Source organism: Podarcis gaigeae (assembly GCF_964106915.1).
Source record: "Podarcis gaigeae genome assembly, chromosome: 5".
Lineage (NCBI taxonomy): Eukaryota > Metazoa > Chordata > Lepidosauria > Squamata > Lacertidae > Podarcis > Podarcis gaigeae.
The window spans coordinates 32,942,974-32,969,660 of record NC_139681.1 but is presented as its reverse complement, the minus strand read 5'-3'; the positions used below and the strand labels follow the sequence as shown (position 1 = coordinate 32,969,660).

The 26,687-nt window shown below is 40.6% G+C and overlaps 1 protein-coding gene across 4 annotated transcripts in view; it reads left to right on the top strand.

The window, feature by feature from the left end:
* ASCC1 (activating signal cointegrator 1 complex subunit 1) overlaps positions 1-26,687 on the top strand; it is a 48,583-nt gene that overhangs the window by 21,389 nt on the left and 507 nt on the right. For all 4 annotated transcript variants that reach the window (XM_083740778.1, XM_083740780.1, XM_083740779.1 and 1 more), the window contains exons 7-9: positions 334-453; positions 5,107-5,231; positions 6,930-7,006. In XM_083740778.1, the coding sequence (XP_083596904.1) occupies positions 334-453; positions 5,107-5,231; positions 6,930-7,006 (322 nt within the window). The remainder of the gene's footprint in view (positions 1-333; positions 454-5,106; positions 5,232-6,929; positions 7,007-26,687) is intronic.

Below are 26,687 nucleotides of genomic sequence, written 5' to 3'. Positions count from 1 at the left end.
GAATTTGCTGGGGACAGGATATAGTTGTGAATTCTGCCGATGATCATTTTATTTTGTATGATTTTCTGTTCAAAAAAGTATTCTCAAGCAGCATACAAAGGCTTAAAAGAAAATAATGAAAATAAAAAATTAAATATGCATCAAACTACTGAAATAACAGCCGCACTAAAATATATAAATTTAATTGAAGTAATCCATAAACCTCCATTAAAAAGTGGGGGAGAAACTGTGTTGGTGAATTGGTGTAGCCTAGTGCAGCTGACCAAGTGAATTATGCAGTTGCCAAATCTTAAATATGAACTGTGTTTGGTGTTTCCCCCCTCTTTCAAACAGCTCAATTGCTGGAGGCAAACCACTAACTGTAGAAGTAGCAGGTGTAGAGTACATGAATGATGATCCAGCCATGATGGATGTTCTCTATGCAAAAGTTCATATGAAGGATGGCTCTAACAAGTAAGTTTCCCCCTGCTTTTTTAATTAAAAAAAATCATTTTCATTCCACAAAGTGATTATATATGAATTTGCAAAAGTAATATAATGACTCTTGAAAAGGCTCTCAACCTCTGAGTTTGATTGTTTCTGCCAGAAAATATACCGCAAGATATCCAGGAGATAAGGTTATTGCAACCTCTTTGTAGGTAAAGAAGGGTCTGTAATGAGTTTGCCCTTGGGCTGATAAAAAGTAGTGTTACTGAGAGAGATAATTATGGAGTATCCATCTGTGCAGTTTCTTATGAAAACTAGAAACTGTTTCCACTCTCGTTAGTTCTAATTTACCGTATTTTTCGCCCTATAGGACGCACCGGCCCATAGGACGCACCTAGTTTTTTGGGGGGGAAATCAAGGGGAAAAAAATTATTTCCCCCCCAGGTTTGCGCAGCCATCCCCAAGCTAGAAGAGGGAGACGGAGCGCTCCGTCTCCCTCTTCTGCCTTCAGGGACAGCCTCCGTGGGAAAGCGGCTTGCCCCGCTGTCCCCTGAGCTTGTGGGGCTGGCGATGGGGAGAAGCAAGCTTGCTTCTCCCCCCCCCCCCGCCAGCCTCCAGACCAGGTCCAGGAATAGCGGGGTGGCGGCGCCGCGCTTTCCCACTATCCCCCGAGCTTGTGGGGCTGGCGATGGGGAGAAGGAAACTTGCTTCTCCCCCCCGCCAGCCTCCAGATCAGGTCTGGGAATAGCGGGGTGGCGGCGCTCCACCTCCCCGCTGTCCCCCGAGCTTGTGGGCTGCAGGCTGCTGCCCGCAAGCCTTGCGAGCCCGCGGGACCTCCCGCCAGGCTTGCAAGGCTTGCGGACAGCTTCCTGAAGCCTGGAGAGCGAGAGGGGTCGGTGCGCACCGACCCCTCTCGCTCTCCAGGCTTTAGCGAAAGCCTGCATTCACCCCATAGGACGCACACACATTTCCCCTTCATTTTTGGAGGGGAAAAAGTGCGTCCTATAGGGCGAAAAATACGGTAAATATGTGGTTGAAATTCTTACCACTGCTAGCTAGTGGCTGCGTTCACACATATGTGGGTGAACCTGAAAGTGCCCAAACAGTGCATCAGGCTTGTGCACTCCCCCCTCCCATATTCTCTTTCCATGCAGTCAGGAGCAAGACGACTTCAGCAGAGTTTTGTTTCACTTTTAAAGTGTTAGGTTTGAACCACAGATTCTGATTTAAAACAAACCTTGGTTCATTTTAAAACCCACTTTCATAACCCATGGTTTGGAGTTTGTTTGCTATGTGGCTAGCCATAGGCTTTTTAAAACCAGGATCTCTGATGCACATGGTGGTGCTGAGCCAGAATTCTTTAAAAATGAAACTAAATGCTACTGAAGTCCTGGCCCCATGGAAGGCAGAGAGAGGAAGGGGGAGCATGGAAGCTGAAAACTTTGCTTGGACCCGTTCAGACTTGTCTAGATGGCTAACCTGCGAGAATGTGGCCCCTGTCTTTTCAACTGACTGCTAAGTCACATTGTTATACAATTTTGTAATGCTCTTTACTTTGCCTACTTGCAAAGTATGAATGTTCATTTATTTTGTATTCAGTGTTGTCACTACCTTCCCTAAGAAACCAGTTTAAATATAGACCAGGCCATTCCTTTTGTTTTCTTTTCAAATGTATATTGAATGTTTCAATTTATTTATTTCTTCCCTTTGAAATGTATCTGTGGTTTCCTGAAAAGAAGCATCAGAGTAAATAGTTACAGCAAAATTAAATAAACAAGATTTAAATGTATCATTTCAAATTAATCCTCAGCTTTTGTTAAAATAAGGACTACCATGTTTTTATTTGCTTTAGCTTTCTGCCTTACAAGGAATCTGATCCGTAGGATCAATGGTAGAGACAGATCCTAATTACTTTGGGATTTTACACTTTCAAAGAACAAGTGTCCATTGCTTCATAGCTCTCTCACTACCCATTAACTGGATTCTGTGCTACCAGGACATACATACTTGGGATGATATAAAAGCTAAGGCACTTGGATTTAATAGATATACTCAGTAGATTCCATGAGTTTAATAACTAATAGTAACATACAGTATTAGTTACTCTGATACCTTAAGAAAAGTGACTGGCTCTTTCAACACTTAGGATTATAAAATAAGTTCTTGATCCATCCTTTATATGGCAATGTGAGAAGCAAATATCCTTTCTGATTTTTGTTTGCTTCTGAATAGTTGATTTCCCAAAGCATAAGAGTTCCCATTTCCCTCCTTTGCCTTGGTGATGCTGGAGACTGTGTTTAGATTGGGGTGGGGGGAGACAGTGAAATAAGGTTATGCTCTGATGGTTCCCATGTAGCAAAGACTTTGTAATTCATTTTAATTTGTCTCATTTCTTTGATTAATTTTATAACATCATAAAGCACCATTTTCACTTGAGCTATTTTGTTAATTTGTTTTAGTATCATCTGTGATGATACTTCTTTCATTTGTCATCGCTAATTTTAAAAGTCACTGATGTATCACCAGAAATAAAATGATGAGGGGCGAAACATAAGATTCAATCAGTAAGACTAGAAATTGGCCAGTAACTGCTTCAAAGGGACAGCTCAAAGCTAGCAGGCTGTAGCGTTAGCTCATCAAGGATTGTCAAGCAAATGGTGACCAGAGTGGGAGAGGGAATAACCTTATTACTGTTCCATCTCTGAGTAAGACCTAAAGGGCCAAGGTGCCAACTTATAGCTGGAAAGGGATGAGCTATCTGGCAAATTATGTTGCTAATGGACTTAGTGACAAGATTGTATAAGACTTCCCATTTGTGTGATGATCTCCCATTTTAATGAGCAGGAATGTTTGGTTTTAATGAATGTTCTCTGTCCATGGTGCTATGAATCTTGCTCAGTCCTTTCAAGGAAGAAAACATACTGAAGAGCTACGGGGCTTTAGAAATGTGTTCATCCCCTAGTGCACACATTTAGTTTGCAGTTAGCACAAATATGAATCATCACACTTTTGTGTGGGGAGATTACTTGTATGTTCTAGCAGGGACAAGTTCCTGTACACTTATAAAGCTTCCTGATTCCCGTATTTGACCTTTCAGAAACGTTCAGTTGTAATCAGAACTGGAATTAAACTGATGCCTTTAAGATGATGTAGAACCAGTGCTTTTCTTTTTGAAAAAAAAGGGGGGGAACTCGCCACAAAGTTTGTTTGTTTGTTTGCTGCGGGCCCAGTCATAGTGCTGCCGCCCCCACGGGCAGTGGCTAAATGTAAGATGTAATTAATAAACTCAAGCAGACAATGATCTGGATTAGAAATGGCCACAACTTTATTGCTTACAGATATAGGTGGATTTTTGGCTCAGGCATTGGGTATATATCTGTTCCAGTCCCCCTGCCATATATATATATATATATATATATATATATATATATATATATATATATCTGTGTGTGTGTGTGTGTGTGTATCCACTTATAGAAGCAACATAGTTCATTATGATTGATGTCATTAGAGACAGCTAAAATCTCACAGCAACTCTATACAGTTCTAGCTGCTTTGGTCAACTACTCATTTTTGGGTAGGCGTTCTCAGCTGGGAGCATTGCTTTGCCTCTTTTCTATCACTTTCTATCCTTCCACTTTTCCTGTGGAGAACCATTATCTCAAGCTGGAGCTGAAATGGTGAGGAGAGCTGCTGTATATGGTGACCTCATGTTTTCCTTCTGTCTGAATTCCATCACTCTGTGCTTTAAATGGCGTAAGGCAGAATAATTCATTCATAAGCACCAGCCTTGGAAAGCATCCCCAGATAAACCATGCAGCTGAGCTGTACTGCAGCCGATTTAACCAAATGGGCTCATTTATGCTTGGCAGTGAATAAACAAAAAACGATCCATCTGACTTGTCTCTAAATACATCTTAACACTTGACTGTAAATGTTTCGGGTTATTTTGGCAATGTTCAGAAAACAAACATGTCCAAATAAAGCTCCACCCTGTGGCTGTGTGCTGCAGGTTAATTCCAAAATGAATGTGATGTGCACACCCAAATAAAACGATCCTGTATGATGCCTGTGCACTACATTGTCCTAGAAATGTCTGTAGGGTAGGGGAAGGTGCTGTATTGCTAGGGTTAAGCAAGGTATCGTCAGTTCCCAGCTACATTGTTTTATCACCTCTGTCACCAGAGACGATTAGTGACAGGTACCAGCATGACTTGAAGAAGTGCTTGTGATTCAGAGGTGATTTCTTTATCTCAGACAAGCATCCTTGGCCAAGTTTCTGATTTCCACACTACAAAATTGTACATGGAACAAGATAAATTGTTTTTAGCATGATATCAAGCCATCTTCAGGTGGGGTCAGTATATTTTTGGTCTTAAGAACATAGTTTTGTCATCTCATCCCATGATTGATCCCTTATCTAAGCTTGCCTTGTATTCTAAGCCCAGTGACAAATGTGACTGAAACATTGTGTTCTGTACTCCAGACCCGCCAATTCCAACTTTCACCACTGATATCTCCCCACCTTGAAGCAATGACAGGCTGTAAATGCAACATCTGTTGTTTTAGTAACAACAATTTTATGTATTTTTCCTCGCAGGGTTATGAACATACAATTATGTATCCCATTACGGTAATGAAAAAATTGTGGCTTTCCTTACTTCCTTTCCCTTTCCATAGGCTCCAACTCATAGCAGATAGACTGACAGATCGGTTTGTGACCTCTGGACTAATGATGAAAGAGTGGGATCGGGTGAAACTCCATGCCACAGTCATGAACACAATCTTCCGGAAAGATCCTAGTGGTGAGCATTTGATAAGGTCTCCTTGAGGAAATATAGCTACCACTTTGATCTCTGAAATTGCTGTATGGTTCCTGTGTTTGGTGTTGCTCATTTGTTTTGTGACCTTTAGGCAGAAGATAATTGGTTCATGACCCTCAAAAGGAGTTGGGTTCCTTCATTAAGGTTACACAGTACAGAGCAGAGAAGAAATATTTTGCTAAAACATTAAACACACTGTTTATGTCTGGCAGAAATTGGCTCTTTCTTCCCCTTATGTCTGATGAAAGTTAGGGTATTGTATTGCTTTTTAGACAAGACAGTTACTGTCTTCATTCGTATTTCCTGTATCTAATAATGGATTTGGTTAATGCTATGTACTTCCAGGCTCCTGTATTGTATTGTATTGTATTGTATTGTATTGTATTGTATTGTATTGTATTGTTTTGTTTTGTTTTGTTTTGTTTTGTTTTGTTTTGTTTTAGTGAGAATGACTATATCAGTAAATAGAATAGTAACTGAGTAACTATTGAACTGAACCATGAACATGCCTTGCGCTAATTCTAACATACTGCTTACAGCAAACTGTTGTGTGTGGCTATGACAAGGACATTTCCTTAAGTCACTCTGTGCATTGCATATTTTAAGGCCATAAGAACTACCATGCTAAGTTCAACCAACTAATTGTATATCAAGATTTTGTCTTTGATTTTAGCTGATGGAACAAATAGGACACTTAATAGATGTGTTTGTGTGATGTCTGCATCAGAAAATTCAGACTTTCTATCAAAGAGTCCACACAATCTCAAATCCTGTGCCTGGGCTGCACATTAAAAATATATATAAATTCTTAGTCCACCGAGGTTTTTACTATCCTTCCTGGAAGCAGTTCTCACAGGTGAACAGGTAGCTTGCTGCTTACAAGCCTGAATTACAAACTACTGCTCATGTTTATTGTTAACAAATAGACAACTTCCAAAAGTCATATTTTCAGATAGCTGGTTTGCACAACATAGTAAGCCAAACTATAGCGTAGTGAGATAGCACTGAAGTTCTTTATCGATTTTAGCTTATGATTAATGAGGAGAGAACCACTGTTTCTGGTTCTTATGATATGCTAAGCTAAACCTTGGTTTGGCTCAGTGCAATGCAACAGTTTGTTCCTTGCTATCATAAGGGCTAGAATTCTGAGGGGGTTTTAATGAAACATGAACACCTCAGAAATCATATTGGTGGTTATATGCTTGTGAGGAGAATATGTAGATTGCAGAGTAACAAAACTCTAGCTAAGGGGTAATTCATCTTCTTGAGTTTGTTCTCAGATACTGGCATTGAGAGATTAGAGACACCTTGTGAACAAGGATGCATTGCCCAAGTGCTTACTTTTCCTCATTGGTTTTAAATATATACTATGCAGAGTGATCAGATATTTGATGCTGGACTTGGTAATTCAAGAGATGAGAGAATGCTTTATTGCTGAAATGTGCTTTGACAGAGCCCTGAGTATTACTCTAGTTTCCCCTTGGATGATTCTATTACACTGAGCTGTCAGCCTTGCATAATCCTTGCAACAATATTGATGACTGTAGGAATTTTGACATGATACTTTGGGAAATAATTTGCAGGTTTTCTTTCTTGTATAAAAGGTGAGTGCAGAGTTGTATTCCATGTGTGAAAAAACCATTTTAGGATGAGCTGTAATTTGATATATTTATTTTGCAGCTGAAGAGCAAAGTAATAGATCTGCAGGCAAATTTTTCAAGGAAAGGGAATCATTTGATGGACGAAATATATTGAAGGTCAGTGTGAAGTAGGCTTGTTTAGCTTATGTTAAATGACATCCCAGGTGAAATTAAAAATAAATTGCAAACTTGCACCTGTATATTGTATCTATGATATCCTAATTGGCGGGAGAGAGGATGGACTATTGTATGTACTATATATGTATGTACTTAAAAAGAATATATGTACTAAAAGGGAAGGAATTCAGTCTGAAATGCTGTTGGCATGTCTAACATGTGCAAAATGTATAAATGACACTGACATGTGGAGGCACATTGACTGGAGTATGACTCATAAGTGAGATCCTAATATAGCTATTAGATATGTGATTGCCGATGCATGGGTCCTTTTGGACCCAGAAGAAGGTGGAATAGGGGCAGAATGGGGTGGGGCACACATATACAGATATTGAAACTGTAGTCCAAAGCAGGTAGCCATAGTTTACCAGTGGGAACAAAATGGGAAACTCTGTTTAGTTAGAAATGCCTGAATTTCATTCAAGCATGCAATGAGAAAGAGGGCAATAAGTTGCTGTCTATGCAGCCAAAAGAGTTGTTCATATCTTGGCATGTCAAACCCAGGTAGTATTATCCAAGCATAGTTATTCTGTGTGTGTGTGTGTGTGTGTGTGTGTGAGAGAGAGAGAGAGAGAGAGAGAGAGAGAGAGAGAGAGAGAGACAAAGACATACAATAATAAATACTTAATTGCAACACAGCAGAAAAGAATATAAGCTGTCATTAAGTCTACCTTAAGCTACTTTTGAGTCCTTCATTCCTTGAACATTTCCCAAATACTTAGATTTTTAAAAGAAGCATACATTCAAGTAGTTCATTCATCTCCCACCTGTCCCATCTTCCTGCTTGGCAACAAGTTAAAGATTGTGTCATTTGCACTTCTGTGTCTTGACTTGGCATGCTGATGTATGGAGTTTCTAAGTGGAAAAACACATTACATTTGATCACCCATGTCTATTATTCATACCACAGTTCTGTGAAATGTGAGACAGACCAGTTGTTTTTTAGAAGCATTAATTGTGGGGTTATTTTATTTTTATTTTTACTGTTCCAGCCAACAGAACCATTGGCTGTTTGATGCATGAAAGAATGCTGCTAATTTCCCCCAAGCACGCCTTCTTTTAAGAAACACCATCTTTCTCCAGCACCCCCACATTCTTTCGCCACTCATTTGGCATTTCCCTCCTTGTTGCCAACTGCCCAGAGGAACACCCACTGGCACTAATTAAGTATGACTCATAACTGGCAGTAGAGCCCTGACAGCCTGACCATTGATCAGTGATGCATTCTTTTGAATTTTGCTCTGATAGGCACTCTTGCCCCTGCCATTTTATATTAGTTACATTCTTCTGCTAATTCTCCTTGCAAAGTAGTTTCCTTAGGTTTAGAGACAGAAGCCCAAATGTCAGATTGGTTATGAATGCAGCTGCAGTGACTGTCACAGCATACCAGCTGCATCCTGCCATCCAAATGCGATGTGTTTTACAAACTCACTCATTCTCCCTTACTTCTTAAATTGTAGTCTTTCATTTTTTTTACTTCCAGTACAAATTATGTATTGTTGACTTGTTATTTGCTTTGTGGATGCTTATGCAACCAGCTCAGTGATTGGGGTTAATTCTCCCAGTCGGATAACTTTCAGATTGGTTTGATAACTGAAAATGAGAGCATGCCAGGTAAGAGCAAGCCCCTTTTTATAGAGCATAACCAAAAGAGGTCGAGCAGTAGTATAAAGAAATTTCATTTGGAAGTGGTAATTAAAGTATATTTGCAAACTCCAAGTGGGAACAGCCAAAAAAAAGTGCACAGCTCAGGCACAAGCTGATGAACTTCCTGCAGCAAGTTAGACACAGGCCTATTTTAAAACACTTTTTCATTTTTGTTCTGCTGTGATACTGGACTGGTACCGTGTCAGCCACTGATGATAATATGGAGAATCAGTACACCTCCAGTGGCATTTTCTTCCATAATATGCCACTGCAGATAGCCTTTCCAATAACCTTTTCTGTTATAAATGTAGATTTTTTTTTATTTTGCAGTCATTACCTACCAGTGTAGATCTTTGAGATCTATTAACTCACCTTGAATTAATTTCATCCACATCAGCACATCTGCCAGTGTCTTCCAACAATTATTTAATGCTTCACAATAAGCAATATGCATATTAAAAATAAACCTTAGGCTTCTGTGCATCCAGACATTTTCCAGCAACAGCCCTGTTAGACAAACAGAAGACCCGTTACAGCACAATCCTGTGCATATTTACTCAGAATTAAACCCGCTGAATCACAGAGCAATCTTGACACTGGCTGGGCAGCCGAGGGGCATGAATGAATGGGGTGGCCACTGCTGCATCCACAGCCTTGCTACTCAACATTGCCTGGGGCAGATAAAACCCTGTTCCATGCTGATGTGGAATTGATGTGGTGACTGTTCCTGGATCAGGCCCAATACCATCAAGTGACTGCAGTGGGGTTAGTTTGGGATTCAGCGAATCTAGGGCCAGTGCCAACCCACCCCCCAACATGCCCCATTGGGGGGCTTTCTGCGAGTTCCTGCTAGCGATACTTCCACCCCAACCTACACTTTCAGTGGGCAGAACAAGGAGCTCCAGGCTGGAGGAGTGATGCTAGCAGAGCTCTGAGGAGAGACTGTGACAGATTGGGGAGTTGGATTGCAGCTTTAAGTGTGTTATGCCAAGTATGTTTAGGATTACTGCCACACTTTGATCATTTTGCTCTTGTCAAAATACTAGGGTAGGGTTTTTCAAACTGTTTTTGGACTACAGTTCCTATCATCCCTGACCATTGGTCCTGCTAGCTAGGAATGATGTGAGTTGTAGTCCAACAACAGCTGGAGACCCAATTTTGGGGAACCCTGTACTAGGGGCTTCCACCCCTGCTGGCTTAACTCACCAACCTCATTTACCCCCACCCCGCCAAAACCACCCTATCCCCTTCCTTGCCAAAGCCACCTCCCCCCTTACAGCTTGCCAAACTCCTCCCCATTAGATCAGGCTCAATCTTTATCTCCCTTACCCCTAGTGGGCCAAAGTGATTTTTTTGAAGCTGTGCTGGGACATCAAAATGAACTGAGGTTTGAAGGGAGAAGTTTCTGGGGGATGGGTGCTGGAGAAGCTGATAGGCAGGGGGGTTCTGCCTTCCAGTGTACTCCCCCATGCTACCCCCTGTGGAGGTTTGAATGAGAAACGTGGGGTGGGGGCATTTGGAAACCTTGAGTAGCCAAACCTCCCACCTCCTCCTCTTGGATTTAGTCAACTCTCCCCCTCACTCTATTTACAGTATTCATTCTGGTTTGTTTGGGACTTGCGTACTGGCTATTACCTTTAAATTCGTAAACACCTTAGGATCAGTATATCAAATGCGCTGGCTCCTCCTACATTATGAGTCTGCCTGTTCTGTGAGGTCATTTGGAGAAGCCTGTTTGTGTATCCCACTGATATCTGAGAGTGGGCTGGTGGGAATGTTCAATAGAGCATTCTCCCCTATTGTGTCTAGGCTTTGGATTACTCTGCCTGGCAGATTTATTTATTATTTTGTTCCAGCAGTTTGTTTCTCCTTTTTGGCCTTCTCGTTTGCATGTATTTGATTTGTAATTTCTGTTATCCCCCCCCTTTTTAGGTGAGTTTTTTAAAAGTGATTTGTGGTGTATGTGTGTATTTACCACGCTGTGAGTTACCTTCAGTGCCTCATATTAAGGCAGGAAGGCAGAATATAAATGCATTGAGAATAATTACTCCTACTACTACTGAAGAGGCAGAAGTTAGGCATTAGGATGCAACAGTAGGGGCTCAAGAGGTAATAAGTCTGTAAGAAGCCAGAATACATGAGGCTGGGAGAATTTTGAGATTAAAGTCGGCTGGTACCTTCCTGTAGACAACACCATACTGACTGTAATAAATATATAGTAGAAAGTAATCTGATAGAAAGGGCTCAGCAGGTGTCGCATGTTTTCAAATGGATGAGAACATAAAATAACTTTTTGCCTGCTTATAACTGCTACCAAATGCCAAAGTAAACAGAAATGTTTTCTTGCTTCCAACAATGTTTAAATTTTGGAAAATTTGGGGCAGGCTTGTGGATTCTATGTTTGGACAGTTGCTGATAGTTCTTTTCTATGTGCCGTTGTCACCAGAACAACCCAGGAGTGTGATCCTGAAGAGGGCACTCCTAGCTGATCTTAGAAATCATGAAGAAACATGTGAGAGGAAGGCTTTAAGGAAGGGTTTCCCAAACTTGGGTCTCCAGCTGCTTTTGAACTACAATTCCCATCATCCCTCATGCTGCTAGCTAGGAATGGTGGGAGTTGTAGTCCAAAAACAACTGGAGACCCAGTTTGGGAAACTCTGCTCTAATGAGTCTAAGCCATTATTGACTGTATGTTCTGAAAGAAGATGTCATCTCTTCCTTCATATGCAAAGTCCAGTATAATGGGATCCCAGTGACATAGAGTCCCCTTTTGTTTAAAGCAGGAGTAGTCAACATATTATGGATGTTGGACTCCCAATTTCCATAATCTCTCACAATTGTCTCTGCAGGCTAAAGCTGATGGGAGTTGTAGACTGATAAAATATGGGGGCAGTGTATATCCCCAGGTTTGCAGATTTCCAGAGGCTTTAACTGACAGTGCTCGGCAATGATCTATCCCTTCATAAGATTTCTGCATACACTTAACTCTTGTTTATTTTAAGGATGTATAAAGATCTTAACATAAAACCTCTAAGTGGTGAACAAGAGTGCATAAACATGCATAAGATAAAATCCATCATAAAACAAAACTATAAAGTATAGTTGGAATGTAGGAATATAACCTTATATTGAGTTAGATCATTGATCCATCTAACACAGTACAGTGGTACCTCGGTTTTCCAACGTAATCCGTTCCGGAAGACCGTTTGACTTCGGAAACATTCAAAAACTGAAGCATTTACTTCCAGAAGCATTTACTTACGAAAAACTCAATACGGAAGCCGCGTGGAATGTTCAACTTCCGAAAAGCATTCGAAAACCGAAGCAGTTACTTCTGGGTTTTTGGCATTCGAAAACCAAAACGTTCGACTTCCGAGACGTTTGAAAAACGAGGTACCACTGTATTGTCTACACTGACAGGGTTTCAGGGTTTCAGTTCCCAGCCCTACCTGCCAGAGAATGAGGTGGGACCTTCTGCATGCAAAGCAGATGCTGTCCCACTGAGCTATAAGCCCCTTTTCCATAATAAAAAAAGCCTTCATCATAGATCATATCAACTGAAAATCAATGCTGGAGAAGGCCTGAGTAAAAAGGACAGAGTAGTAGGTTTGTCCAATCATCAAGGAAACGGAGTTCCTTACAACTGGTACACTCATGCTGAAGGCTCTCTTGCCAGTTGAATGCATGACACAGCAAGCAAGGTCTTATCATACATTTCCTTAACAATTTTTTGCACTGCATTGGCCCACTAAGGTTTCCCTTTCATCCCATGGCGTAAACCTCACACTTACTTCACTTCCAATCCATTAGAATGTCCAGGCCTTGAGGTACTCTGCTCCTGTAATGAAGCGAAGATCATTTGGTGTCTTTGCATCTCTCTGTGTTTAGGAAAAGTAAGGGAGATTTAGCAAAAGATAATAAAGTGATAATGGGGTATGATCTGTGAGTACGCTTGTAATCCTCATGTCGGTAAATAGATATAACCTAGATGCAGGACACAGATTTTTAGTATGACCCTTAACTTTGTAACATCATATATTTAAAGTGAAATAGAGGGGAAACTGCCTGTATTTTTTTAAAAAATAGCCTAGAGTAACAGCTGCCTACATAATGCTGGAGTTAATTACATCCTGATAGAGAAGGGTTTTATGGCATTCCACAACAGCCATTATTGAGAAACTGACAGAGCTTAACTTTCTTAATAATGACCCTCCCAGGCTACAGCCCCATCTCCACTAGTGCTGAACACTGAAAATCAGTTTGGTTATTTTATTTAATTACAATACGAGAAAGAAGTGCTAAGGCATTGTTGAGTTTGTACAGGCCATATTGAGGGGGTCTGGTTGCAATCTGCATGACTTGGATGAACCCACAATCATATTCTTCTAAAAGCTAGCTCCTGGATTCTCTTGTTTTGTCACACAAAATGAGAGACTAGTCTATAAAGCCAAGGATGGGATATGCATATAGGAATGGACTTAGTTCTTAAAGGCTTCCATAGAGTCCTATTGGGTAAAGTAAGCTAAGATGCAAACTGGGACTTGATTGCAGGGGACTAGGAAAATCTACCTGTGCTCTGGACATGGGGCTTGAGAGTATCCTGGTGCAGCTCATTGGCTATGAGTCAGTTGCTTCCTGTGACAAATAAATGAATTGAAAGATGGTGTGTCAGTAGGGATGGGAGTGGAACATGTCTTGTATTGCAACTACTTGGGTCACTTGGTGCAGGAGTGGGTTCAGCTCTCATCCCAGCAGTGTTCCCACATGCATCTTTTTATTTTAAAACGAGTAGCTGCTGTCTGGTCTTATAGGTAAAAGTACTGTACTTGGGTACACTGTTCTGAAGCCTGCTTCTTTCTTCTGAAATTAGGAGATCCAGTCTCCACTGACAATGTTGCATGCTAAATGTACACCAGTTGGAGATACTTTTTTAGTCAAGCTGTTTATAAAGTTTCCAAATAAATAATATTATACTCACACTTGTGAGTCCCTGTAATATATGTGCTCTCCTTCCACCCTTCATAATGACAGGCATTTCACAAGTAAATTTATAAAAGCAAGATGACTATAACACACTACTGGCATGCTCCGTAAACACCAGAAGATAAAACTAAGAAGTTGATGAAAGGAAACAAATATATGTTTTGTAGCATTTTTGGATAGAATATTTGGCGAAGAGTGGTTTTTTAATATTGGAGTGGCTAGGTAGAAAAATTGAAAGGAGAATTGGAAACACATAATGCCACTTTGCACAGTGCAGAACATTGCATCTATTTCTGATCCCTGCATTATTAAAGGATTGTGATATACTAGAGAAAATTCAAGAACACACAATTAGAATGATGCTGTGGTAGGGAGACCGCAGGGCTAAAGAGAGATTCAAAATCAACTTTTGCATTGTCTGGAGAAAGGAAGATTAAAGGGGCTGGATGACTGTATAAATACATTAATAGAAATCTAATATTTGAGGGGGGAAAGCTTTTTTACATCCTCTGAATATGGGCAATCCTTAAGCTAGTGATCTAAGAGAGAATATGAGAACATTCAGAAGAGAGACTGGGAAGAAAATTTATTTTGTTGGAGCAACTTGAATACAGCAAAAAAGAAAAAAAGGCAATCCACTGGAGAAACAATTCTAGGAAGAAGTGAATAAGAAATGTAATACAGTATAGGGAATTTGTGATATTTTTGTATCTTTCCCTTTCCCTCATACTCCTTTCCATGGGCATTCCTTTCAATCTTAGGTTCTCTTCAATCAGTATAGCAGCAATTAGCTCTGCCTCTTTTCTAGTAGGTGAGTTGAAAGTCCTACACTTGATTTACAGTGGCCAGTAGACCACACTGACCCAATGCATTATGTATCTTACGAGACAGAAACTTTATGGGAGAAAGTATGTGATTGATTTTGGACATTCTGTATCCCCTTTATGTTAGACTTTCCAGAGTATGTGTGCAATTCCAAACACAGCTACAAGGCGATAAGTATCATTGAGCACACTCTCACTCCTATACTTAAAAGTACATCCTTCCATTGGGAGAGCTATCCATTTATTACAGCTCCTGCTTCCTGTTCTTTAACCAGTGCCTGATCCATAAGAGGACCTGTCCTCTTATCCCATGACTGCCCGCTAAATCTATTCTCTCCCTTAAAACAAAGCACTCCAGTTTGCACTTCACAATATACTGGGAGTCGGGTATTGTTGTCATCTGTAAGTACTAACTTACTTGATTATTCTCTGCTACTGACCTTGAGTAACCTTTCCAAAAAGTATGGGAAAAAGCCCAGAGGCAAGCATATGTATAGAAAGAGATGTTCCAGTCTCAATCTTTAGGTTTATTGTAAGAGTAATTCAGATGTTTTTGCCTGAGAACAGACTCTTGGGGGACCTACTTGTGGCATATTTGGTATCGCCCTAAGGAGGAAATAGCTCTTGATCTGAAGACGAATGTCTAGATTCCTTACACTCTTGTGAACACCTCAGTGTTCAATCCTTCCCTCAGCAAAACACAAACGGAGAGATGGGGCACACAAATTGGTTGCCAAAGAATGTGATACAGTAGTTCCGCTTAAGGTAGTAGAAAGAGGTCACATAACAGCAAGATACTGCTTCACGGAAGTAGCACTGGTACCAAGACAACAGGGTCTGCTGAAGGTGTGAATGGAATATTGTAACGTGCCCAAGTTTTGCAATATGGAGAGACATAGCGGAATGCTTGCTTCTGTTTCAAGTAGTCTTTGTTTAGCTGCGAGGCTACTTGGGAAGCAACCAATAAGTCCCATTTTGCAGCCTAACTACTTCTAAAGCCATCAATACTTCATTAACACATTAGACTCTCAGAGGCCTACATGGCTTCATTCAAAGTGCATTAAAGTTAATGGAGCATCACTAAAATGTGCCGGAGAGCTCTGTGCAGATGTATCTTTAATTCATTATTTTTCAGCAGGTGCCATTACTGCTTGCTTAACTCTCTTGTAACACCGATTAAAGGAGAGGGAACTCTGTATGTGCTTGTCTCTGTGTGCAGCTAGTTACTCAAGAGTATGATCTGTTACTAATTTGAGTGCCGTCCTGTGGGTGGGCTAGTAGTTTGTTAGCAGTGGGTATTGAAAATAATGGAGCATAAAATGCAGCAAATGTGGGTATTTCCAGGTATTGTAATTAGGTCTTGCACCAAGAGTGACTCTGTTGCATGATCATTTAAGTATAACAGGCCTTTGGCTAATTAAACAATCTATGGCCTTTTAAACTGTTTTAGGGGGGTATTGTTTTTATTTGTTACTGAGGTATGTATTTTTGTGTTTTTATATTGTAAACCGCTCTGTGATGCTCGGATGAAGGGAAGAACAACGGTCTCCCTTGGGAGGTGAGGGACTCTCCTTCATCGGAGGGTTTTAAGCAGAGGTTGGATGGCCATCTGTCATGGATGCTTTAGTTGAAACTCCTGCATTGCAGAGAGTTGGACTAGATGACCCTTGGGGTGCCTTCCAACTCTACAATTCTATGATTCTATGAACTGCCTTCATAATTCAAACACTATCTAATTTTGTTCTCAAATCTTGGGGGGGGGGGGTTTTAACCCTAGCATGAGACTTTTTAATAAGCTTCATTATTTTAAAGTTCTTGTGGAAACAGTTAATCAAAATGAAAACTGAACAAAAAGAACATTGCGCTTGCTGATAAAACAGAGGCTTCTATAAATTGCTTGACATGTTAGTTTTGCAGAATAAGCGACAACGTTTGGGGAGCTTTGAAGGTGTTTTTATGGAATACTAAGGAGACCCCATTAATCCTTTATAATCCTATATCTCCAGATGATAGCTCTTTAAAAGATTAATACAATACAGAAGACATTTTTTTAAAAAAAGAATGGGAAGGGAAGTGGACTGGATAGACCACTTCATTCTTGAAGGCAAAGTCCTTCGTGAAACCTTATCCAGATCAATAGTCTTCTCCAATGTTCATGGAACACTTTTCATGCACACTCACTTATGGAAGAACCACTGTCTTATTATTTAGTGGAACAATCTGTCTGAGCCAAGCCAAATGTTGCAGTAGGAGGGGGAAAAGGTCGCTGGATAGCTAGCCTGTTGGATCAGGAGAAAAAAACTGGTAGCCTCTTGAGGATGAAGCACAAGCTATTCAAATAAAAGGCATTCTTATCACAGCATCATCCCAGTCAGCATTCTCAGTGTGACAATCTGTCTTGCTCCAGAAGTGCAGGAAAAAGCTAGGATTTCCCCAGCCTGGCCCTGAGAAGGCTTCTGTGCCTTTTGTTTCATATAAGGGAGAATTTTGGCATGTGCTGTCTTCCAAAGTTTTGTAGTGACTGGAGATGCAATTGGACCCAGAAAAAAACATACAAGATTGAGGGGTGGGCAGAGAGAAAAGCTGAACGCAACAGATTCTGAGTAGTACACAAGATTTTAAAGAAAAAGAATAAAATACTCTTACAAATTATTCCTTTGGGACTTGATGACATTATTTGCTCCCTTTGCTATTCTAGGGAGACTGTTCCAGAAATCTGTCAAGCTGTATTTTCAAGGTGGAAGGCCTTGATAACCTGTGGGTTGTTTTGGAAGCCCTGCTATGGGAAGTAAGGAAAGAATGCCAGGCCGTCATTTTCTTCTTTTCATTTTGTCCCCCGTGCTTTTTGTGAAACTCTGCAGCACATCTTAATCACAAAGCACCTGTGCCATAACAGAAGTTTTTGTTCTTCATCTGGCTAGCATGCCTTTAAAAAGCCATTAGAAAGGAGCAGCAGGCTCATTTTGACAGAAGGTAGCATTCATTTCACTCTGGAGCAGAAGGTAGGGTCTTTCGCTCTGGAACAGCACCAGCCTACCTGCTCTTTTAATGGTTGTAGTGCTGGAAAACTTCTAGGTGCCATTAAATGGTGTAGGTAATTACTAAGCTTGCAGAGTCTGGAGTTGCACACAGTCGGATATATGCTTTTTGTGCGTGACCAAAATGTTATTGAAAACATATTTCAAATGTGGAATGAAATGATCTGAATCAACTAATTAACCCTCCATATTTGTTCCTTTGTTGTGATGGTTAGTTGTATGCAAACCTCTGTCTCCTGAGCCAGTAAAAGATCTGACTCAATAAACATATCTGTGAATTCCACTGAATGCCTGTTCACTGCTACTCATCAGAACAACAACTTGCCACCTGAAGCATGGGCGTAGCCAAGATTCATTTGGGGTGTGTGTGTCAGGCTTTATGTTGGGGGAGGGCAGAACCTCAATTAGTTAAGTATTTTTATTTATTTTATTGACACCCGTGACCTGAAGTAAGCTTTGCTTTGGAAATGTAGCAAAGAGGCCCTTTTGTTAGAAATAGTTGAACGATCTTGGAACATAAATCACTGAAGTGCTGTAAGTTTGTGGTTCTTGTTACGTAATAGAGACTGAAATACATTTTTCATGTTATTTTTCATTGTGTAATGTGGGAATGGTCAGGCTCTTTTCTGAAGTGTGTGTGGAATGCTATTGATTAGATTCATATCTGATCATTTCAGAACTATAACAACATGCACTTTGTGACATTTTCTGGCCAGAAACCTTTTTCATCATTAGTATTTTTATAATACAGTGGTACCTCGGGTTACGAACGTAATTCATTCCGGAGGTCCGTTCTTAACCCAAAACGGTTCTTAGCTAGAGGTATGCTTTCGCTAATGGGGCCTCCTGCTGCCGCCATGCTGCTGGCACGCGATTTCCATTCTCATCCTGGGGCAAAGTTCGCAACCCGAGGTACTACTTCTGGGTTAGCAGAGTTTGTAACCCAAAGTGTTTGTAACCCAAGGTACCACTGTACTGATGTGCCGGGGACGGGGGGCAGACAGGCTCTTAACTCATTCTTTTACTAAATGTTTATTGACTGCGTGTTCTTATTCCTTCCCGTTTCCTGTTTGGTGAGGCATTGCAATCTGGATCACTGTAAATCAGTGTGTGAGAGAGAAAGAGAAAGCATGATGATGTGCAGAAGCTGGATTTAGGTGATTTTTAGATTCCTTCCAGCTTCATGCCTTCTAGGAACTAAAATATCAGATTCATTCCATGTCGCAGTGGAGGTTCATTAACGAGAGTTGTGTGGGACAGATGGCCAAAGCATACTGCGTCCATAGTTCCCATCTGCCTGCTAGCCAACTGAGATCCATTCCACATATTCATGAACTGTGAAATTCACCCCATTTGTATCAATCAGTCTCCTTTGTCCTATCAATCACTTTGATTTATTTCTTATCCCTACAAGCATTCCTCCTCCCCCTTTCTCTCTCCCACAGTATCAATATCTGCCATCTCAGGATAGCATGTGTTTCTAAATCCATGTGGTTCCCAGAGGACTGCAGTAGAGGTTCTTTATTTATACTTGCAGACCCCTCTTTGGTTTTAAACCAATCTTCTCCTTGTCAGAGACCTTGTAGTAGATACTCATTTCTATCAAAAAAGACTGAACAAGAGCTGCAGGCCAATACAACAAACATTGTCTTCTTTGATAAATTATTGTATGCTTGATGGGTGAGCTACTTACAGCTTATTTCCCTCTAGCTTGTGCTGGTATTAAGGTTCTGATTTAGTCAAAGTCTGAAAGATTATAATAATTTGCACTTTAAGTAATATTTTCCACAAAGACAGGCTATAAAGAGCATGGGTTTAACTAGCTAGTTCTTCTAAGCCACGGGACCAATATATTTTCAATTTAGGTTATTTTATACTTGTTTAGGGTAGGATTATTAAATTTTTCGTGCATAATTTCAAGAGAAGCTGGCTGAGGGCTTGGTACTCGCCTGTATTTTGCAATATAGACTAAGCACTTGAGTAGATAAAAGTTTGTGAAGCCAAGGGCTCTGGAATGCCTGTTTTAAAGTGTATATTTAGTTATAGTCACTGAAAATTTCAAAGTCTCCAGGTAGAAAACTAGGGAGAGTTATGATATGTAAGTCAAGAACTGAGCAAAGTTACTTTCTAATATTATCTGCATGATAGATGCAGAGCATGTATTGCTCTTTAAGACTGTAGTCAAATAATGTAATCTTGAGTGTAAACCCAAACTCTCTACCAGTCTGTACCTATTTGAATGTAGCTGAAGTCAAGTCCTCCCACTTCTTCATCAGTGTGGCTGAGAGCTAATTAATATGTGCATGGTGAATTTGCCCCCTTATTTTAAGTGTACACTTTGGTGCTTTTCATTTGTGGGAGAGTGAGATGGTAGGCGACCACTTTCCCTGCTAAAAATGATGTAGTGAACCTCGCTGCTTCAAAATAAGTGTGAATTTTGCCTTCAGAAAAGAGTGGACATGAAAACAATCCCAATAGAATCTTTTGGTGGGGATTTTTTTATCTCCTCTTGGGAAAACTGGGTGCTGCAGATGAGATAAAGGAAAGGGCAGTCACCACAAACATTTTCTGTTGATGGAGTGCCCTTAGAAACATCCTTCCTTGGAGTTAAGCTGAGGTAATCATATTTTTAGGTCCTTTTCTGTGGGCGGGTCATGATGGGACCAGTTTAGGCAGCTTAGCTTGCCTGAGGAGGAAACTAAGGGGTGGGTATGGGTGTGTTGTCTCTCTCTGCTTCACCGGCACAATAAGTCTGACTATGTCCCTGGTTGCTCTTACTATATATCCTATCTGATCTTGTATCCAAGTCTAAAAACTATCACCCTTAGGGGTATATTTAGATTTGGGGGTGATACCACACAGCGTAGCTGCTTTGTATCACCAACAAGGCATCTGATTCCTTAACACAGTGTTTCTTAACCTTGGGTTCCCAGATGTTGTTGGACTACAACTCCCATCATCCCTGATCTCTGGCCTTGCTAGCGAGGGATGATGGGAGTTGTAGTTCAACAATATCTGGGGGCCCAAGGTTGAGAAAGGCCCCCCTCCATCTTCTGATGCTTAAAACATTCTTACCTTCAGGCTGAGTCCTTAGCCTCCCACACCCATGGCTGGGAGTATCTGGTTTTGTGAATAAACTGTACAGGCGGCTAAGGACATGTTATTTCTCTTGCCAGCCTTCTTGTGCGGCTTCACAAAGGACAGTTTTGCACCATTAATCTCCTTATCCTTAGCCGGTGCTTTATATGGTTGATACTTTTCAGTGAATGGATTCCCTACAGACTGACTGCATGTGTGTATTCATTTCCGGGTGAATGTGTGCATCTTATCCTCTGATACTGCTTCTCTTTGTTGGTAGATTTTTAACTGCAGAGCATTGCAGTGAGTTGTTCCCATGGTATTGAAGTATTGAAATTCTCTGCAGAACTGCTAGGTTTTCTTTTTCTTTTCTTTTTTTTTAATTAATTCCAAATGGTCCTTTTGGCCTTGCCACTTTAGGCAAGAGCAAAGCTTTTGGAACTGATCAATACCTGTGACAGTAACAGTGAAATCCAGGCCAGGCTGCCCAAAGCGCAGAGCAGAGAGATTACGTGAAGGAAGTTTTAAATACCTCTGCTTCCCCTTCCTCTCTTCTGGTTATATTTGTCTTCCTGCTGCCCAGCACCTTTTCAGCCAAATCTATTAATGTTTCTCATGCTTGCTGTGTTCATGACAGGTGATTTAAAAGCAGTAGTTTGTGCTGGCATGTCCAGGTTTTCATAAATGGAGCTGCAGTGCTGCTCTGCTGGTAGCCTGCTGTATATTAGCCCTGTGATTGATTGTAGCTATTCCCAGGTTTGAAAACAGAAGTGGTGCATCACATTTTGGGGGAAGGTAGCCGAAAGGAAACTGCAGGAACCGAGCAGACAAGGGGGTGTTCCACACATTCTGCCCAAAGCAAAATATATTGTGCACATTTATGGAAGCCTCACTTTAAAGTATTCTTAAAACTATAGTTAAAATGTTTTTGAAAATTTTAATTTTATTAATCCTATGTTTAACCCACTCAAGACCATGGGTTCAGGGTGGCCTACAGCAGTTTCATCTCTGTCTTCAAAAGACCTACAATCATAAGTAAAGTTTGAGTGGCTTGAGAAAACAAAGGAGGGCAAACAAAAGATCATCCAACTTGCTAACGTTTTTTTACTTGCTGTTAACTCCCCTTAATCTGAAATAATGTAAGCAAAATCAGGACAGGTGTGGCACCTTTTGAAAACTACAGTGGTACCTCGGGTTACATACGCTTCAGGTTACATACGCTTCAGGTTACAGACTCCGCTAACCCAGAAATAGTACCTCAGGTTAAGAACTTTGCTTGAGGATGAGAACAGAAATCATGCTCTGGCGGTGCAGCGGCAATGGGAGGTCCCATTAGCTAAAGTGGTGCTTCAGGTTAAGAACAGTTTCAGGTTAAGAACAGACCTCCGGAACGAATTAAGTACTTAACCCAAGGTACCACTGTAACTGATTATGTCATAGGTTTCCGTGGCCCAGAGTCAACTTCATCAGATATGAAGTAGAAGGCAGCTCTATTAAACCTAAGCTCAGGAGGCAGGGTCACGGGACCCCTTTTTCAAAGCAAGAAATTAACATTGCAATATCAGAGACCTTTTGCTACCATCTGTGCTCCCAAGAGCCTCTTTCCTAGCTGTGCTTTGAGAGGGAGCTTATGCCCTTTGGACTACGCTATTGCCCTCATCTGCCTACTCTTGGTATCCAGCAGCTTCAGTCACCTGAGGCCTGAGGGAATAAAGTGAGGTAATAAAAGTAGGAGGCTTGATGTGAAAGCGGGAAGAGAAAAGGCTGGGGCTGTTCTTTAAATCTTGCGCTATGCTCATGATTAATGTATGGCTGGTACCTTTCCAGAAAAATCAATTGTTCTAGTAAAGTTCACTGTGGGAAAGTGCTATTTTCTGTCTTCTTTTTTTTACATGTTGAGGTCACACCCCACTCTGGGAACAGGTGGCTATTTTAAATAAGTGTATTCTTTTTAAATAAGTGTAAAAGGTATTTTAAATAAGTGTAAAGGTACCCCTGACCGTTAGGTCCATTCGTGAACGACTCTGAGGTTGTGGCGCTCATCTTGCTCTATAAGCTGAGGGAGCCAGCATTTGTCTGCAGACAGCTTCCGGGTCATGTTGCCAGCATGACTAAGCTGCTTCATGTTTCCCCTTACCCTTTCTTGAGCGATAGGGCTGCTGTGGGGCTTTTTAGTTTAGACAAAAGGTGACTTTATAGAAATTTGTAAAATCATAGCATGGCATGGAGAAAGTGGATCATAACATTAAAACTTGCAGACACCCAGTGAAGCTTAGTGAAACTATGGAATTCAGTCCCACATGCGGCAATGATGGCTACCAACTTGGATGACTTTGAAAGAGGGTTCGACAAAATCATGGACGATGGGACTTTCAGTGGTTACTATTGGCTATTTCCTGTCTCCATTGTCAAAGGCAATATGCTTCTGAATACCAGTTGCTGTAAACCGCAGGAGGGGAGAAACACTGCAAAGTTTATGAATGTTAAAATGATGTTGGATATAAAAACAATATGGCGCAGGGATATACTGTTAAGAAGTATGCTAAATTGTATTAGAAAAATGGTGAAACCAAAGTTATATTATATATTATGTCAAAGTTAATAATATGTTAAAGGTGTTAAAACATAAAGAGGAAAGATTGGAGACATAATAGAAGTGATTTTAATAATTGGAAACTAGTTTTGAAAAAGGGTAAGGATTTGCTGTATTTGATTGAACAAAGAGGAACACAAAAAAGGGAGGTGCGAGGAGGTCAAGAAAGTAAGTTATGTAAATACGAATTTAAAAATTGGAGTTTTCTTTTCTGTTTAATTTCTTTTTTCTTATTTGAACTATGTTTGTGACTGACTATGTTGTTTTGTATCCTTCTGATGTTTTTTCATTTTTCATTTTTCATTTTTTTGTTAAAAAACAAATAAATATCTTTTAAAAAAAGGAGGGGAGAATGCTCTTGCACTTAGAAAAATAGGTGCTGGTACACACCATGAATTGTTACAGTAAGTGCTACACTTTTTAACAACAACAAAAAGAGGTGCCGGTACTGCGTATTCTTGAGTACCCCCTGAAAAGTGTGTGTGTGTGTGTGTGTGTGTGTGTGTGTGTGTGTGCATGAGCTTATTTTCAAATAAGAACTGCCTATATGGTAAGAGAGAGCTTGCTTTTGTTATCTCAAACAGATATTTGCAATATCCTGTATATGCATTTTGCTTCCTGTGCTAGCTTGTCTTGAGGCAAATAATCCCCTTAGAAGTTAAAACTTCAACATTCCGCCCCCGCCACTGCAAATAAATACTTCAATATTCCTCACTTTAAAAACATCTTCAGGCTCACAAACAATCTGACAGTAACAATTTCCTGTTGTGTAGGCAGTGCAGGGAGCATCCTGTTTGCTGAGTAAGCAAAAAGGTAGGATTATGAGGACCTGTGAGAGCTACTTATTTAAAATATATGGAAAATAAAAAACAGGTGTAGTCTTAAAATCCCACTTCTGGCCACTAAGCTCAAAGCCTATGCCCTGTCAAAATTGCTGCAGTCTTCAAAAAATATTCTCTAAATACTGTGCTCAGTCAAACTGGATTTTAATTTAAAAACAACCCCCTACACACACCATTATTAGTTCTAATATATGAGAAATGTATATCTTGATTGCAGGAACATAAGATTTTGGAGCCTCATTATGGATTCATGTTTATAATTGCATAGGGCTTTTCAATTCTCCTTTTTTTACCCTGTGCTTTAAATATGAAATCAAAACTTATTTTTAAAAGTTTTCGATAAACTGTTAAGCTAGGCTTAACAAGAAGCAATAAAAGGATAGGTCTTATTATCCAAATATTGATTTTCCTAGAATCTTGATTATTTCAAAGTAATTTTTGGCTTCCTCCTGTGTAGTTTCATGTCCTTTTCAAAATGTAACTGCACTTCCAGCAGTTGTTGGGGCAATCTTTTAGTAAGTCAGGTTTTCAGGACCAGCTTCCAGACCAAGGGCGGAGGACAGTGAGGGCCACATTCCCTTCTTGGCATGCTTCAAGGGGCCACATGCCAATGGTGGGCGGGGCCATAACCAAAAAGGGGTGGAGCAACAAATGTCAATTCTACTCTTTACACAGTAGGTGACTTTCTACACTGACACTCCACTCTGTCCTCCATCCAGGCAACCAGAAAAATAGTCAAGGAGGGGCCAAAGTAGGGATAGTGAGGTTTATTGCAATTCTCCTTTGCTACTTTGTTCTCTGAAGCTCTTGGGTGGAAGAGGATCTGAAAATAAAAGCTAGATTTATAGTTTAAGAACCTTTTGTTTGTTTCCAAGGCTCCATACTTAGAGACTCAAGATTTTGAAATTCCTTTTGCCTACCACCATATTAGATCCCGTAATGTATTCTGCCCAGCCAACCAGATCATTTTAAGTCCCTGTCTTTGCTCCTGCTCTTCCCTATCCATATATTTGCAGCGAGATTGACAGTACAGCCCAGGCAGCTGCAGCTTGCCTTGAAGTGTCTTCATCTTTGAGCAGTACAGTATATGTCTCTCCCTCAGGCTCCCCTAGCAAACTCTTACGGTGTCAGATGCCCCACCCACTTGGGCAAATCCTGATTTACATAAGAGGGTCATGGAACATAAAATAAATGGCCAACATCAGTGAAGAAGTGGTTTAAGATAAACCATACCAGGGAGAGTTCAGTACATTTCTGGAAAGAAGTGAAATATATTACATTATGCCTGCCAAGTAAATTTTTGAATTTTAGTGGTTTCACACAGAAGAATCAATGCATTGTCAGCTCTGGATGAGCAGGGCTTAATGAAGCTGTAGATTTTTTCAAAGCCGCTGGGAGTCTTTAATGGCCAGAAGAGTTGTATGTGCCCATGTTGAGCTGAGGTCTGTAGGGACAGATATAAAATGCAGAAGAAGTCAGATGGAGTGTGGGTTTTTAAGGCCTCCATGATGGGGAAGCTAAGCTACTCAGCCCTTGTTGACCCTTGGCACAGCAGCATTATACCGAGTTTGAAATTAGTGTATTTGTTGAAAGGTTTTCCAAAGGCATTTTAAAGGCAGAGCAATTTCCTGCTTCTTAATGGAATGGAGAAAAGCACTTGAATGTGATGTTTCTTCAAAGTAATATTACTGGCTTCCCTTTGTAATATATTCTGATGTAATCGTTTCATCTGTCTCCTGTACAGTGTTAATCACTGGAGCAGCTTTCTCCTGAACTAGGTTTCAGGAGTGGTGTGTGTGTGGTTTAAGTGCCCTTGAAAGACTTCATTGAAGGAATTGGGTCAAAGAGCCTTTTGTTCCGGTTCACTCTTCTTATCTTGAACAAAAGCACCCGAGGGTGTCTCCTTTCAGTATGCAGTTTGATAACCTGCATTAATTAAATGAACTCAGTTTATTTATCATGGACGTTACAAACTAGCTCTCACCAAAGAAAGCCTTGTTTAACCTAGTTCATGAACTACTGGCGATGACCATTTTGTGTGGGGCTGTTGTTCCTGGTCCCCCTACCCCACATCCCCCGCTCTATTACACCCCAGCCCACCCCTGTTCTGCCATTCTTCCAGGTCCAAAAGGACCTGTGGCACCGGCGATCACATGTCAGTCAGATGCACCTAAAATGGTCGTCGCAGAAGAATGAAGACTCAGGGTTAAACTATAATTTTACCTCTTCCTTGAGCCACAATCCATATCTTCTGTGATACCACTACATACCAACAAAGAGAGGCAGTAACATCTTTTATGAAATCTACTGGGAACTTGGTCACTGAGCTCATTTTGGCTGATGAAGGAGCAGCACTCACAATCCAATCTGCGGGGAGCCCAGGGAAGCAAGCAAAAGTTTGTCTGAAGGGCTGATTCCACTTTTATGTTTCCCTTTGTGTTTTACTGAGGCAAGTGTAAACAAGGATTGTGAAATGTCAAGAACAGAGATGGCCAACGGTCAGATATAATCTGTGATGCTATTATATTTGGCTTCTTACTGTCCTACAAAATCAAAGTGTTTCAAAAATATTGTTTGTAGTTTCACTCATAAGAAATATGAGCACACGCTTTTAGG